This window comes from Hermetia illucens, chromosome 7 (assembly GCF_905115235.1).
Source record: "Hermetia illucens chromosome 7, iHerIll2.2.curated.20191125, whole genome shotgun sequence".
Lineage (NCBI taxonomy): Eukaryota > Metazoa > Arthropoda > Insecta > Diptera > Stratiomyidae > Hermetia > Hermetia illucens.
The window spans coordinates 12,421,205-12,438,727 of record NC_051855.1 but is presented as its reverse complement, the minus strand read 5'-3'; the positions used below and the strand labels follow the sequence as shown (position 1 = coordinate 12,438,727).

Sequence of the window (17,523 nt, the reverse complement as noted above, 5' to 3'; positions counted from 1 at the left end):
CTTGCTGATTAGAAAATTAGAGAAAACGCTGAGAAATGTTTGTTTAAATCTTTAAATGCTAGAATTCTTGGCAGGAATTCGAATTTTTCAAATCGGATTAGAATTAACCGGACTTGCATGATTTCAAAGTGCATGAGCGTGCATAATTTTCTTGAGCAGACAAAGCTAAATTGAAATTGAATGAATTAATTTAATTGCTAGCTAGCTAGCTAGCTGATCAGCTTGTTAGAAGTTAGAACAATTTGGTTTTTTTTTCCTTAAATATCTTTTCAGAAGAATGTAGTTTCTGTAGCTCTTAGATTGTTGAGCATTCTACAAAACCTTTTATTTTGGTTTTTGCGTAATGAATGGAATTCTTCGCTAAGAAATTATTTGAGTAGCCACTATTTGGGGGAAACATTCTGAAGAGCAGTTTGTCCATTCATCATTGGTCAATGTCTTGAATATAGGTTTTGAAAGTCTGATTCAGAATTTTCCAAATAAAATTCTGAATTTTTCAAACAATTTCAAATTTTTCCAAGTCAATTTCAGAATTTTCCATTTCAAATTCACACATTTCTATTTCAAAATCATAATTTTCTATTTGAAATTCAGAGTTTTTTCAATGGTTTACTTTAAGATTTTATATCAGCATCACTGGATCAGGTGTTCAGAAGCTGAATGGTCAATCAACCACCTACGGTGGTCGCTTCCGACCCTTCCCACTACCCGCCTTCTCAACAAATGCCAAAGCTAAGACCGGAATCGAAAAGTACTAATCAAGACCTTTCATTTGATACCCAATATGACTATATTCGGTAAGAAAAAATTTTACACCCCCCCCTTTTGCATCCCCCTTACTTGGTATATCACGTAGAGAGATATTACTGACTGCATATCTGGGCGTTCACATTTCCCATCTTCTTACCAAGTTCCGTGTCAACTGGTATAGCGGTTTCGGAGAGAAGTGCGTGTGACAGACAGACAGACAGGAGTTGCCAGATCTTCCATCAGGCGCGTCCCTTCATGCGGATAAGGGAATGCTTGGTGGATGCGTATAAATATATATTTGTACGTCAAATGAAGCGAGAAAAATGTGGTTGGTCCAAATCAACCTCAATCACTGTAGGGTCGCGCAAGACCTGCTCTCGTAGACCACCCACAAATCAGAGGTGCAAGTGGCTATAATAAGCGAACCCTGTAGAAATCCTAATAACCCAACAGATGGGGCGGCGACTATAACTCAGTCTATTGGCTTCCACCTTGACAGTGCTTTTCTTTCTACCGTTGGTGAGTAAAACCGATTTCGTTTTCTAATCCACCAGGGTCAACCGGCCTTTCCCAGCCACGTCTTTACTGTTCTGACTGCCTCCTTAGTGTAGATCTATATATCCTCTAGGTGTTTTGCACCCCTTTTTTGGTCCTTTGAGGTGCGAAGCACAAACACTCCATTATACACCAGAGGACCCAGTATCAAGCCCCATGGTAACGATGTAGTCGAGAATTCCCTCAACCAGATCCGCCAAATATCCAAATATGTCAGCCAATGTGCCTTTAATTCGGGCCCGGTTGGCAGAATTGAATACGTTTTTGATATCCGGTGGCAAAATGATACAGCAGCCATCAGAATTCAATTCAATTTATTTCAGATGAGTGGGGCAGGTCACCTGAGAAGATTTTTGCAACCTTTTCAGTACCGTTCTGTAAGCCCCATCTTAAGGGTTTATATTGGAGCTGTTTGAAGCAGTTCCATTTGCTTTTACGAATCGCTTCTTTTAAGCGGCCCCAGTTGTCTGTGTTCCTCCTGGCGATCATCCTTGCCGGGTTTTCCCCTAGCCTTCTCGGAAAGCCTCCTTACTCCGAAACATGCGATTTCGTTTTTCCATCAGCAGCTGGGTTGCTTATTGAGAAACAATAGCTTTCTGGGCATAGTGTAATCACATGATTCAGCCACCCATTGACCGTACCATTCAGGGATACATAAGGATCAAGCGCAGAGAATGTTTTTAAAAAGCATTTGCCTTCCACCGCGGCAGTCCACCCGTAAGAGAGTTATTTTTGAAGCTCAATTCGCCCGGATTACCTGGTGATGACTGTGAATGTAGTCCTAACTAACCTGCCAAGCGAGCTACTGGATAAGGAGAGGCTCACGCATATCAGGTTGTCTATAGATCTCAGGTTCCTCTTCTAAGAGAGTATGAGGTTCTAACATTCGCAAGTGGCCCATCGGCGAATGCTTTGAGCAGAACACGTCCTCATATATTCGTAGTTTTGCTACCCCATTCAACAGCCCACGTGTTAAATTCACCTCCTATGATTATCGGTCAACGTCCTTTCGTATCCAAAAGCCGAGCGCTCAGCATTTGCTCATACTCGCCAAATGAAGCGTGGGTGGTGCATGGTAATACCTCCTGTGAATGCTCCATTATTTATTGCAGGGCTTGTTTTCCGCAACCCCATAGCTCAGCTTGGGTTTTTTATCCTTGACCCAAATGCCACCATCCTGATTTCGATATGGCGCACTAGTTTTGATCGCATCGATATCTTTCTAGCAGATGCTTCGCAAAAGTAGGCCCCACGCCACCTGCAATCTTTGTGGTTGATTTACATAAACCTCGTCTGCGAAAGTTGTTTTGCTTTTCCACGGCCTCACGATACCTTTTCTACTGGGACAGATGGTCAGTCAACAGTACACCCCACAGTGATCACCAGGCAAAAGGATCGAAACCAAAAGTCATCGTCGGGGATTTCAATGCATGGACCACAGAATGGGGAAGTTGACTGACGAATACAAGAGGGTGTTGTCTCTTGGAGGCTTTCGCGCAGTTATATATATTGGCTAACGAGGGTCATGTTGACACTTACCGGAAAGGGGGGTTCGGTTCGGTTGTGAATCTTACTTTTGGTAGTCCCTCAATAGCTCACGATATGGCCTAGAACGTCAGTGAACAGTACACCCACAGTGGTCACTCACAGGCAATACTCTTTGACCTGAAGAGCAAGTCAAGCGGTTGGAAATCTGCTCGTTCAAAAAAGTGGAGAACGTCAGGTTAGTCTGCGTAAGCAATTGACGAGCAAACCTTCATAGATGTGTGGTTCGACCAGGATACTATGCAAGGTACACCCTTGGAGAGAGCACCCTGTTATATTTTCCCCAGTAGAAGGCCCAACTGCTGGTAGTCTACTCGTGCGCTAGTCGACAGCTACTGGCTCTGTGCTGGGATCGCTATTGTGAAACATCGTGTATAATGATATCTTAGCGAGGCCACAATACTGGGTTATGCCGATGACATAGCGGTGATTGTTGCTGCAAAAGATCTGGCGGATGTGAAATTATATTCATCCCAAGCAATCACTGTTATAAAGAAGTGGCTGAAAGATGCAGATCTTGCACTCGCGGAGGATAAAACAGTGACGGCGCTTATCACGAAGCGGCGCAAGGGAACCACTGCCCGTGGGGAAGCATATCATCACTTCAAAGCCTGCAATAAAATACCTTGGAGTGATGATAGATGCGAGGCTGAATTTCAAGCAACTCCTACTAAATGTTTGCACCAAGGCGTCCAATGTTAGCATGACCCTGGTAAGGATCTTGGGGGCGCACGATGCACTCGTAGACTGCTTATAGTTAGAGTGGAAAGCTCTATACTGCTTTACGCAGCAACAATTTGGTTAGCTACATCTATACGAAGGAGTACGAACGGCTTGGTAAGGTTTCTGAACCTATCGGGAGCTACGCATTAGATACGGCGAAACCAATTATAACAGCGCCAACCACAGAATACTTGCAGATCGCAAATCCTGTTAGCTTTTCAACACGTGCAACATCTAATTACTACTACAATAGTTGCTTCCGCCCCAGCAAATCCAACCACTACGCCAGTATACCAGCCTGTAGTAGGCCCTACACCTCCTTCTTGAATCTGGGGCATCAATGTACAATGGTAGCCAACTTTCAAGGCTGCCGACAATTGAGATACCACACTTTAGTGGCGATTATAGGAAGCGGTTTCTCAGCTTACTTTGGATGCGTTGAACTATGAAACAGTCATCTCTATACTAGAGGAACACTTTTCCAATCAAGAAGCCTCACCATACCTTGCTAGACTATGCAGAATCAGCATCAGTATCCTTCAATCTAGCAACGAGAAGGCGTATTGATAAAACACTCATCAAAAGGACGATTATATCGCAACAGCTTCGATAACACTTTCTGTCCAAAAATTAGGGTAAAAACAAACGAGGGCATAGACTACCTGAGCTTGGAAAGGGATGCCCTATCTCGCCAGAAACAACGGCTTAGCCAGTAAAACCAATAATTTCAGATGCCAGGACGTTGAAACATCAAACGTAAATCCCTCATCAACACAAGCTTTGGACAAACCAATTGCTTCTCTTGAATGTCAATTCGACAACTTTTACTTCAACGACTCCTCGCTTATTCCAGATAAGTGTTTGAAAGTAATTAGCAGCTCCTCAATTGCAACTTCTTAATACAGAGGAAGTTCTTTTGATTGTCAATGGACATTAATGAGGTTCTTCACGAAACGGCGGAACTAATTGCGGTCACAAGTACAGGATTTTATATCTAGAAGTTCTGGAAAACAGCGAAAATTGAGGAGATTGCAGCTTTTCCCAGACCATGAAAACAGGTGCTGAAGGTGTCTGTGGAGAACCTCCTCGTGGTGGCACCGGGGAACCCTGTATTGACTTTGATTTGCTGGCCGTGATGCAGTAGGCGAATGCTTCATAGCCTAATTAGGGCGATCAGAACTGAGTCTACACGGGGAGTCATTTAAAGTGTTTTCAGGTACGAAACCTTACCAGGGATATACTGGTATCATGGGAACCGGGATAGTCCCTGAATTCTTATGTTTCAGGAGTAGTCCTGGAGCATGTGAATTCAGCTTGGTTGTTTGCGGTTGGCCCCCTTGTGGAAGCTTCGTAGGGGTTGTTGGTTATATTCAAGCGAATAAGGGACCTTTGGGCGGGGTTCAATACGGGTGTCGTACTCCAAAGTTCGACAGAGATTTAAGTGAATAAACTGACCCATGCACTCAGTATAGGCTGATATCGTTGTGCTTGTTTCAAGAGGGCTCTGATGGTGGTCGCGAAATCAATCCGTGTTTTAGGAAGACCGTGGGATTAAGTCCACTAGACAGGTGCTTCCATTAAACCCATAGAGACGTAAGGTCACGAAAACAAATATTGTCTAAACTCCATCCTTAACCAGTGATAAAATGTTGGTATAAAACTGATTCTGATTTTGAACTAAAATAGTTTGAGTTTGAAATGGAAAATTCTGAATTTGGCTTGAAAAAGTCTGAATTCAATTTGGAAAAATCTGAAATTGTTTGAAAAATTCGGAATTTGATTTGGAAAATTCTGAATTAGGCTACGTTAAATATCAAAATGACGTCAAAGAGCCCTTTACAGAAAAAAATTGATTAAACATTTACCAGACGAACTTGATTTTAAGAACGAAAATAAATAGTTTTAGGAGCGGCACCAAATATTTTTAACGAAGGAAATACTTTGTAAGAACGGAGGCAAGGATTTTTGGAAGCAGTAGACCTTTTCAATAAAATTTTATCATACTTGCTTAGCTCAGTATCCTCCTTATATAATCGAAATAAAAGTAACGAAATCTAACTTACCGTGCAGTTGTTTATCATCGTTTTGCATGTGTCCCAACTGTAATATCGGTGAAAAGATATTCTGTTAACGGAACCGAGAAAAATCGTAAGAACCAATTTACAAGAGTCATTTTGGACTATTTTCATCACAATGAATTTGGTTGAACAATGAATATTAAATAGCAATTAAGGGTCAACTCACCAAAGGACATTTATCTAAAAGATTATCAACATTTTTCATTGGAAATCGACTTCCTTCCATATCACTATCAGCACATTTAAGACCCGCTCGTGTTTCACAATCAGCGACATCACCCTCATCATCAGCACCTGTTGTACTACCTTCACCATATCCACGATTATCCCCAATAGCCACATTATCACCACCCATTGTAATATCATCACTACTAGCACGATCGTCATCGATAATTGTTGATGAAATATTTGAATCGTTGTCACAATGGTTGATATCATACAGATTCATCGATGAGGACTCATCAAAACGTTCACTGAAATTATTGTCGCTAAGGTTTTGTTGTGTTTTCATTTCACCAACATCGTAATCATCATCATCACCGATTGTTCTGGTATCATCACCAACACAATTATCATTTAAATAATCAACTTCTAAGTGGAAATTATTATTACTGGTACTTTCGCCTGTTGGTGATTTTTTATCAACACTTTGTTGGTGAGATGTTGGTGTGATAGCTGCTGTTGCTGATGAGATTGCGGATGGTGTTAATAATTTTGCAATTGAGGCTAATGCGTTAAAGGGATTATGGTCGGAGGAGGCTCTCTCGTGGTGATCGCCACTTTTTTCTGGTGTTGATTGTTGATGTTCTGCATGATTTTGTTGTTGATGATGATGATCCTTGTCCTTTGAACTGTGCTCCGAGTTGCTTGCAGCTGCGCTCGATGTTATCGTTGATGATGTTGATAGTGATGAGATTGGTGTACGAGGGGGTGTGGGTGGCTGGGGACATTCTCCTCCTGTAATAAATGATGGAATTTGTAGTTGATTTGTTGGGAATCTATTCATCAGTTCTGGTGGAAATTGAGAGAAAAGTTGTTGCAATATTAATAAATATTGCGTTACGCTTTCCATCGGCAATGAATTCATGGTTATTTCTTCCATCGAAACTACCACATTGACTAGAAAGAGGAAAATATTAGTAAAGCCTCAAAGGGGAAAAATTTTTTTTTTATCAAAATCACTGAGTTCTTATCAAACTGGGATTTTTCTTTTAGAAAATTTTTATCCTTGAAACGTATAATTTTTGAGTGTGAAAAGTTTGTAAAGTTCCAAAGCCAAAAATACTTGTTTCAAGTCCGGCGGCACTGTACAAACTGATCATCACACAAAAGTCTCTATTTCACTTTCCTCAAGTAAAGAGTTCTGCGTTTTTTTTTCTTTCCCGAGGACCTCAAAAATCGCTTCAACCCCTTTCCGTATCTTGTACGATCTGCAAAAACCAAGATTACATAATTTCATACAACAAAACCATTGAGCCAGAGGGAAAAAAGGGAAGCAATACCTCCGGGTTTTTTTTTTTTTTTATAAAAACAGATTTTTCTTATTTAGCTCTCCGAATCCTCCCGAGATCATTAAGGGTTTTAAAAAAGAGAGTTTCACCTATATATGTATATAATAGTTTTTTTTATAGAAAAAAATCTTTAATCACAATTTCATCGTATCCCTTTTCATTGTGGTTGTGTGATTCAAACAGTCTCCTTTTTCCAATTTCCTTAGTGTTTCGGGGAAAAATATATTTTAGTTGTGCATACAATCGCAGGATCGATACGGGGTTGGCAGAGGGCAATGTCAGCGAATCAACACCGAGATATGTCCTAATCATTGGTGAAGGAAATTCAGATACTTTTTTACCTGAACTATTTCGATAAAAAGAAGTTGTAAATATAGCACGCATTTTTTTAGGGACAAAAAAGGGAAAATCTATCATTTGAAAATAAGGATACGCCCCTTTTGTAGCCGATCTTTCTAAACTTTTCGAAAGATCGTATGTATTTCATATATGTAAAGCCCCTTGGCATATTTCATATCGAAATGGCATAGAATATGCAAATTTGTGTTGAATATTGAAATGTTATCATCAAAATTATGTTTGTGCGATAGTAACTTCATATTCTGATGCTTAAGTAGAAGGGGGCACCTTCTATTAAAGCATTCCCTCAAAGGCTTTGAAAAGCTTCAATTTTTGTTTAGGAATTGAGGACTCCTAAGTCCGCATCCACTTGATGTCGGACCGGATCAAATGGAGAGCAACTTACTCTCACTTTTTATGGTCCACGGACTCCTCTTTTTGGGGTTTAACACCCAGAGTTCAAAAATCCAAATAGGGGCGAAGACGGCTACGGTTTCGTACCAGCGCAGAGGCAACTCATCAGACACTACCTCACCTCTGCCCTGGGAGCAGCTTGGCCGAAGCGGCTCGCTGCTTCTTCACTTACATCTTTGCCAAAACTTTGAACATGGCAGATTTTTTCCAGGAATTATTAAGCAATTTGGCTTTACCATGCTTGTATTATCTATTTTCAATTGCTGCAGTTGAATATAGTCCAGTAAGGGTTTTTTAAAAAAAAACCCGACCTTCAGATGGGGATTACGCATAAAATCTTGGGTGTTGAAAATGGAAATTATAAGGACTCTTTTCTCTGCTTTTCTTTAAACTCTATTTTAAATGTTTTCGAGAAAGCTCCGGTCTCGGCAGAATTACCCCCCCCCGTTCTTCCCCCTATCGTCAAGCCAGAGTCCTGTAGAGATTTCCTTAAGCAGAATTTGAGATTGGCTTGGGTAATATGAATACCAAGGTAGCCTGTGATAACAGCTTGTTCTATCATGTGTAGGACAAACAGTTCAAAGACTTGTTGGTTCTCCCAACAATTCTATGGATTTAGCAAGAACTTAAGGCGGGTCTGCAGTATATTTTCAAAATATTATAATATACAATTACTAACCATATTTAAGCATTGTTTGGAATGTGATGAACCTTCAGTCCACAGCCAAGTTGATGGTGAACCGGATCAAATGGAGAGCAACTTACTCCCACGTTTTTTGGTCCACGGACCCCTCGTTTGGGGCATAGAAACCAAGCATTCAAAAAGAGGAATTGACGATTTCGTCTAGGGCAGAGACAGCTCATCAGACGCTGCCTCACCTCTGCCCTGGGAGCAGTATGGCAGATTTGAGGAGGTATCTAATATTTTGGGGCCTAGATACCATGATATCATGATGACCATAATTTTTTTCAAAGTTTACGGTTATCCTCGACGAAAGCTTGCATCACCGTGCAGTAATGTAATTCGCTACATGCGTGGGGGTTCACAATACCAACTTTTCTACAAAATTTAGTGTCAATGGTTGAAGTCCTTTCTGAGAAAAGTGCGTCTGACAGACAGGCAGACAGCACACCGATTTTAATAAGGTTTTGTTTTTATTAAAATCTGAAAAAAAGGAAAAAAGAATGCAGATTTGTGCTTTAGCAACTTGCAAATGTTGATTTTATGGTTTATGCTTTGGGAACGGCTAGCTTGGTTTAATTTAAGCGAGATTTTCATCAATACAGACTGGAAATTCGGCTAGAAGCCGTCTTTTGGATGTCCACAACGCTCGGCATAGAGCGAAATAGTCACGTGATGTTCGTTTCCGCATTACGTCTGCATTTTCTGACAGGGTTGGAACATTTCGACCCCTTACACTCAACACGGTCTCCCACTGCTTTCTGTTTTGTTACCGGAACAGCTCGCCGAGAAATATTGATGAGCACATCATAAGATTTGGCTAACTATTGAAATTTGGAGGTCACTGACTAAGGACTAAAGGTTCGAATTTTCGCAGGGAGTGGGGACGAACGTGATGCACTTTCGCGATTGCGCAACGTGCATGGTGATACAAGGAAATTTACTATTGCATTGGTCAGGGGACAGAAGTTATCATAAATGATAATGATTTTGCTATCCTATACCGCCTGCCTTTGGACACCTTCTTGTCCTAATGACCTGTAGTAGTTCACTATTACATTAACGGCTAGTAGGCAAAAATAAGCGGCATATTCGTATACAGCTGCTACGTTCCGCCGAGCCTTACACGGCCTGAGTTGGAAGACCTGTTAGATGATCTTGTTCACGATGCAAGGGGACGAGATCCAAAGGTCCACCAGGCAGTCACTTTTGAACTAAGGACGGAGCCACAAGGCAGGAGACCGGCACCCCGGGAGCCGAAATCCAAAAGAACACTAGGATGGTCTGCGAAAGCGATGGATGAGCAAACATTCATGGAGGTGTGGGTAGACCTGCCTAGCAGAGCAGGCAACTCCACGGATAGAGCTCTCCATGTCACACAAAGCTTCTCTAAAGCATGTGACACGTCGATACCTAGGAAATGCTTATTCCCCACTAGAAGACCCAGTTATTAGTGGTATAGTGAATTTGTTAGCCTTTGATCGATTTGCCACAGAGTTAGACGAACGACTCAGAGGGCGATAGGTATGATCGATCAAGGACAAGAGGAGCTTGCTCGCAAGAACCTCAAGTTTGCCATCCAGCAGAGTAAGAGGGAATGTTGGACCCAGTAAGAGGAGGGCACTGACACCTTCCAGCCCCCTGAATGTGATGCTTATTCCACCGGTCACCAGGGACGTGCTGCTGGAGATCTGCAGTCGAATAGGCGAGAGCAAAGCCCGGGTCTCACACTCTGGCGTGCCCAGGTTAGAGTCTTTTGAAGATTTCCACCTCCTTACAAAAACAAGACAGACGGGCAGACAGACAGTAAACCCACTTTAATAAGGTTTTGTTTTACATAATTTTCTGCTAGCGATGACACTTATGTAGTAGAATTCAGTATTCCAGCGGAGTAAGAGGGAATGTTTTAAGGAGCTTTGTTCGGAAGCGGACATAAATTCGTGGGGTAGAGCCAATAAAATCGTGACAGGACGATTCAAAAGCGGGTCATCTCCGCAGATCACGTGCCCTATGCTCATGTTGAATATAATTCAGGGGTTATTTCCCCAGCAAGAGGAGGGCACGGACACCTTCAAGGGTCCCCTGAATGTGATGCTGATTTCGCCAGTCACCAGGGACGAGTTGCTGGAGATCTGCAGTCGAATAGGCGACAGCGAAGCCCCGGATTCCACACTCTGGCGTGCCCAGGCTAGAGTCTTTTGAAGATGTCCACCTTCTTACAAAAAAAAGGACAGACGGACAGAGAGACCGTAAACCGATTTTAATAAGGTTTTGTTTTACACGAAACCTTAAAAAAGAGGCGGCCATTGGTGAAGCTAGACTTATGTGGGGCGAAACAGATCTGAAAGGAGCTGAAAAACATAGCCAGAAATAGAGTAAGTTACATCCAAACTAGGACCCTAGAGAATTCATGTGCCCCAACGTAAATACATTCTTTTTCGTCCTTTTTTGTACTTAATCTACGACTGGCCATATGTCACTATCAAAATGCGTTTTCATGCATGCCGAGGCGCCAAAACCGAGAGTTCTCATCAGCTGCTTTCATTCATATTGTTTGTTTCTCAGATTATCATGGTTCCGTGCTACAACCGGTATCCGGTACAATAGAAGAACATTCTTTACAAAAAATAGGATCGTCATCAGCAATAAAAGGATTAAAAATCTACAACTGATGCTGTGTTGGTCTGGTCTTTTTTTTTGAAATTCTTTTACCAGCAACCAGATGAAACCTATTAAATTTCAAAACATTTATGGATATTTATTTTGCAAATGTTTTACGTAAACCTTTCGTTCCTTATGATGGTATCTCTTTTCTACCGAGGTCCTTTCAAATTGCCAAAAATCGGTAAAGGGTTCGTTGCACACACCCAAAAAAAAACGAAAAAAATAGAAGGGAAATCCAAAAAAACGAAAAATCTCAATTTTCTTTTCAAAGGATCATCTTCGTATCAGACCGTGATTAAATAAAAGAAGAAAAGGAAGAATTCCTTTTGGTAAATTCTCCATGAGAAAATTAACCTTTTGCATCACCCTTCAGAAGTGCCATGACCTAATGAGGGGTGAAGATATGAATCTCCTTTGAACTCAATTGAACCGATTTCTGCCAGGATTGCGTCGTTATAAAGATTGTGTTACCACTCGTTCGTCCTTCCGTACCCCGTCTTCGAAGTTATTAGAGATCAGAAGCGTTAGTGCCTTTTTTTCCTGGCAACCATTCAAATGAAGTAAAGGTCGATCAATTCATCTTCATGTGTTTTTATTTTGTGTGTATGAAGAGTGAATGAGGGTTCGGGGTCGCAGGTAAATTGCGTATAGATTTCTCTATATTTGTTGTAATTCCTTGGCCTCCGGTTACGATTTTTCTGTTGCTTCGAACAAAGAGGTGGCAAGGATCAAGGTAGGGTTAAAATATTGAGGATATTATCTCTGGTGAAATAACTGGGAAAAAAAGCGATACAAACACATTTTAGGCAAACCCATGTGTATCTAGTCCTTTTTGGGTCTTTCGTTGTGACAAAATTTTAGGAAAAATCTCATCAGTTTCGGGAAATTAGAGCTTCCTGAAGTGATTACCCAAGGGACGTCTGGTTTGAACTCCATGTTGTCTCCTATTAATAGTTCTTTAACTGATTACTCATTTAATTCGATAAAAACATGCAGAAAAATGTTACTCAATCATCGAAATATTGGAATATTTTCTTTAAAGCTGATTAAGTAAGAAAGTGATATGCGAGACCAAGATTCATTATAGCCATAAATGTCGAATGATGTCAAATTATTGCAACAACTCAATATAAATCGCTTCAAGTAGCAATTTTTCGCGCAAAATCTACACAATCGTGAATTTTCCTCATTTACTGCATGCATGCTACCTTTCTAATTGTTTTTTCGCGCTTATGTGCTATAAAAGATAGGTTGGTGCTGAATTGCAAAAGTATATTCTAGAATTTTAGGTAAGTCGCTGAGGTATGTTGTTTGCGTCTTGTATTTTCCCCTCGAAACAAATGTTGCTTTCATGGAGTACCTTCTTTGACGACGTAACCGATTCCCTCGACCCCGGTATAATTAGTTCCTTGGGAAAATGCTAATTGATGTCTTTACTAATGGCGCAATGGTTACAGTTTATTATTATGTAAAATACATGAATGTGTTCTATGATTATGACTTAGTTGAAAAGTTCTTAATTGAATTGACCTCTTTGATCCTTGTGAATCTGTATGTGGGTCAAAACACATTGGATGTGACCGGCATAGTACACAATGTCTACTAACTACGACTGAATAACTACCAAAACTGTTTCTCCCATAATTCCCAAATCTATCTTCACACTTCAAACTGTATCTCTTAATTAATGCTATTAAAAGAAACCTCCGCCCAGATAAAATTGAGCCGATTACAAAAGGACAAAGTCCCGGTCAATCTAGTTCGTCCGTCTGCTTTCAGCACAAGTCAAAACATGGCAATCCCATAAATCGTTGACTACACATAAATATCTATGAAAAATCCGGCATATTTTCCCTAATTTAAGATCCTGACCATATTTTCCATTAAATGTGACACATCTCCTTATGTCCTTCTGCATATACACTCAAGGGCCATGCATAAGAATCCGGAACGGTCTTGCATGAATGTATCCTGTGATGCAAAAGCAGGTGTCTAGCGATCTTTTTACACCAGAAAAGATACACATTCATACCTAAATTTGAGACCGGAATCATTGACCCAGAACAAGCAATTTGGTATTTTCCTTCCTTCTACTCCACTGAGATTTTTGATCGTACGAGAAGATACGCAAGTATCCGAAAAGGAAGAGAGTTAGATACACACTAGCGATCAAAATGATGCACAATGAAAATTTGTTGGAAAATATTACGTTTCCAGGCAGAAATTTTGGGCAATCTCTCAAATTAGGTTTAAACCGCGCTTTGAGATTGTTCATCTGTTAAGTGTTTCTTGCATAAACCATTTGTAAATTGAATCTTTTATCAGTTTAGGAAAAAAAAAGAGTTGAGTTGAGAGTGAATACTCCACAATTTTCATCATCATCAACGGCGCAACAACCGGTATCCGGTCTAGGCCTGCCTTAATAAGGAACTCCAAACATCCCGGTTTTGCGCCGAGGTCCACCAATTTGATATCCCTAAAAGCTGTCTGGCGTCCTGACCTATGCCATCGCTCCATCTTAGGCAGGGTCTGCCTCGTCTTCCTGTTCTACCGTAGATATTAGCCTTATAAACTTTCCCGGCGGGATCATTGTCACCCATACGGATTAAGTGACCCGCCCACCGTAATCTTTTTTTTTTTTTGTGCGTACACGGAGGTGGAAAATCTTAGAAAGACACGTCAGCCGCAGCTCCGCCGCCCGAACAGCGGAACAACAGCGGGCGCGTGTGGGATTCACACCCACTAAAAACCACCCCCGGTCTCTCCAGCCCCAGCCCCGCGGGACCACCATTGAGATATTACTTCGCGGGGTATGTTTGCTCTTAGGCACTCATCCTTCTCCTATTTACAGCGTTCCTCCTTCTTTGTTCTTTCAGCAACTCCTCCTGCATTTGGATGATTGCGGAGCTAACTGCAAGCCACTTCTCCTCGGACTCCAGCATCTTAGTAACCAAGCTCTCCGGGGTCCCGCTCCTGCCCAGCACCTGGTTTAAGCTCCTTCTCTCCATCGCAAATCGTGGGCAGTGAAACATCACATGCTCTGGATCCTCCGGTATGCCATCGCATCTGGGACAGTTCGGAAAATCATCCAACCCAAAGCGGTGCAGATACTGCCTGTAGCAACCACCGTGTCCCGTGAGGAACTGGGTACTGTGGTAGCAGGTATCCCCATGTTTTCGCTCAAGCCACACCCTAATGTTGGGAATGAGCCTGTGCGTCCAGCGACCTTTCGCAGACTCGTCTCATCTGCGTTGCCAGAGATCAAGCGACTCTGACCTTGCCGCATTTCTACGCTGTGCATGCCCCTCCATATGTCTTGCATTGTACAGGACACTCATTTCTTTGGCCAGAATGTCAACCGGGATCATGCCTGCCACCACCAATACTGCCTCATCTGATGTGGTTCTAAAAGCACTGCAAACCCTCAAAGCCATCCGCCGGTAAACCGAGTTCACCTGCTTCCGTCTCTGAGAGTTTGCAAGCGCCTCTGCCCACACAGGCGACGAGTAGAGCAGGATGGAGCGCACCACTCCGGCTAGCACCAACCTCCGGCAATGTTTCGGCCCACCAATATTTGGCAACATTTTTGCAAGTGCCATGGTGGCACTGGCTGCCTTTTGGCATGCATACTCTAGGTGCTCCCTAAAACTCAATTTGGTGTCAATTATTACCCCCAGGTATTTGATAGCCGGCTTTGATACGACCGTATGTCCACCGACCTCCACTTTTACAGTATTATTTTTCCTGCGTTTCGTTATTAAGACCGCTTCCGTTTTCGCGTCCGCCAAGGTCAGCCCGGCCTTTTCTAGCCAGGACTTTACCGCTCTCACTGTTTCCGTTGCGTAAACCTCCACATCTTCTGGGTGTTTTGCTGCGAGTTGAATGCGTTTTTGACATCCAACGCCACCACGGCACAGCAGTCGCCAGAAATCAGTGCACCTTTTGCCAGGCTTACCACCATGCCAACTGCGTCGACCGTAGAGTGGGCGCGTCGGAAACCAAACTGGTGTTCCGACAAATCATTGCTGGCTTCGACGATGGGCAGGAGTCTGTTGTAGATGACTTTCTCCATCATCTTCCCCATTGTATCCAACAGGCAGATAGGACGATACGACGCTGGGTTTCCAGGTTGCTTGCCAGGCTTCGGAAGCAACACCAACTTTTGCTTTTTCCACTGGGCAGGGAATATTCCTTCTTTTAGGCACGCCTCGAAGGTGTTGGCGAAAAGGTCGGCCCTAGTCTTCACTGCCAGTTTCAAAGCTCGGTTGGGGATGCCATCCAAACTTGGGGCCTTGTTGTCACCGAACCTACCACATATTTCCCGCAGCTCCTCCACAGTTACAGGCGGTATTATGCCGCCATTTGGCTGGACAAAAACTTGCCTTCCCCTATTTTCGTGATGAGGGAACAGAGTGGTAACAATCTGTTTCAGGTGACCTGGGTGATTTCCGCAGCCTTTTCATCACCACTCTGTAAGCCTCGCCCCAAGGGTTTATGTCGGCATGGTCGCACAGCTGTTTGAAGCAGTTCTTTTTGCTCCTCCGAATGGCTTCCTTTAGGTGGCTACGCAATTGCTCGTGTGCCTCCTCTCGACCGTCGCCACCGGGTTTTCCCCTGAGCCTCTGGCAAAGCCTCCTTGTCCGAAAACATGCGGCTCGCAAACTTGCGATTTCATTGTTCCACCAGTAGTTGGGTTGCCTACTGGGGAGCAATCGCCTTCTGGGCACCATAACCTATTGAGCCGGATTTTATCCACAACCGGACGGTCATGGTATCGCTCATAGATTTCATCATTGTGTAGGCTACGGAATCGTCCATCCTCATGTAGGGGGCCAAAAATTCTTCGGGGGATTCTTCTCTCGAACGCGGCCAAGAGTTCGGAATTTTTCTTGTTAAGAATCCAAGTTTCCGAGGAATACATGAGGAATGGCAAGATCATAGTCTTGTACAGTAAGAGCTTTGACCCTATGGTGAGAGTCTTTGTAAGCTGAAATAGGCTCTGTTGGCTGACAACAACCGTGCGCGGATTTCATCATCGTAGCTGTTATCGGTTGTGATTTTCGACCCTAGATAGGAGAAATTGTCAACGGTCTCAAAGTTGTATTCTTCTTCGTGTTTGACCAGTGCGGTTTGATGTTGTTGGTTGATTCGTCTTCGTAGCTGACGTTGCCATCATATATTTTGTCTTGCCTTCATTGATGTGCAGCCCAAGATCTCGCGCGGCCTGCTCGATCTGGATGAAGGCTGTTTGTACATCTCGGGTGGTTCTTCCCATGATGTCGATATCGTCAGCATAGGCCAGTAGTTGGGTGGACTTGAAGAGGATCGTACCTCTTGTATTTACCTCAGCATCACGGATCACTTTCTCGAGGGCCAGGTTAAAGAGGACGCATGATCGGGCATCCCCTTGTCGTAGACCGTTGTTGATGTCGAATGGTCTTGAGAGTGATCCTGCTGCTTTTATCTGGCCTCGCACATTGGTCAGGGTCAGCCTAGTCAGTCTTATTAATTTCGTCGGGATACCGAATTCTCTCATGGCCGTGTACAGTTTTACCCTGGCTACGCTATCATAGGCGGCTTTAAAGTCGATGAACAGATGGTGCAACTGTTGTCCATATTCCAACGGTTTTTCCATCGCTTGTCGCAGAAAGAAAATCTGATCTGTTGCTGATTTGCCCGGAGTGAAGCTTCTTTGGTATGGGCCAATGATGTTCTGGGCGTATGGGGCTATCCGGCCTAGCAAGATAGTGGAGAATATCTTATAGATGGTACTCAGCAACGTGATACCTCTATAATTGCTGCACTGTGTGATATCTCCTTTTTTATGTATGAGCCAGATAATGCCTCGTTGCCAATCGTCAGGCATTGATTCGTTGTCCCATACCTTGAGCACAAGTTGATGAACCACTTGGTGTAACTGGTCGCTTCCATATTTAACCAATTCGGCTGCAATTCCATCGGCTCCTGGCGTCCCTCTTATAGGTGTCGCGGAGGGTTGTGTTGTGGATGGCTTCAGTGTTCACTCTCACCTGACTGTCAGAGGGGATTCTAGGTGGTATTGTTATTCGAGCTCGGAGCACCATCCCACCAAGATAGTGATCCCAGTCTATGTTGGCCCCCCTATATATTCTGACATTCATCAAGGCTTAGAGGTAGCGCCGTTCGATCAACACGTGATCAATTTGGTTGAAAGTGGTCCTGTCTGGAGAGACCCACGTATGTTTGTGGACCGCTTTTCGTGCAAACCAGGTACTTCCAACAA

General features: G+C 42.9%; 1 protein-coding gene across 1 annotated transcript in view; it reads right to left on the bottom strand.

The window, feature by feature from the left end:
• Positions 1-17,523, bottom strand: part of LOC119660960 — an 89,410-nt gene that overhangs the window by 11,163 nt on the left and 60,724 nt on the right. The window contains exons 3-4 of the mRNA XM_038070003.1: positions 5,818-6,608; positions 5,637-5,697 (exon numbers count right to left, since the gene is read on the bottom strand). Coding sequence (XP_037925931.1) covers positions 5,637-5,697; positions 5,818-6,608 — 852 coding nt within the window. The remainder of the gene's footprint in view (positions 1-5,636; positions 5,698-5,817; positions 6,609-17,523) is intronic.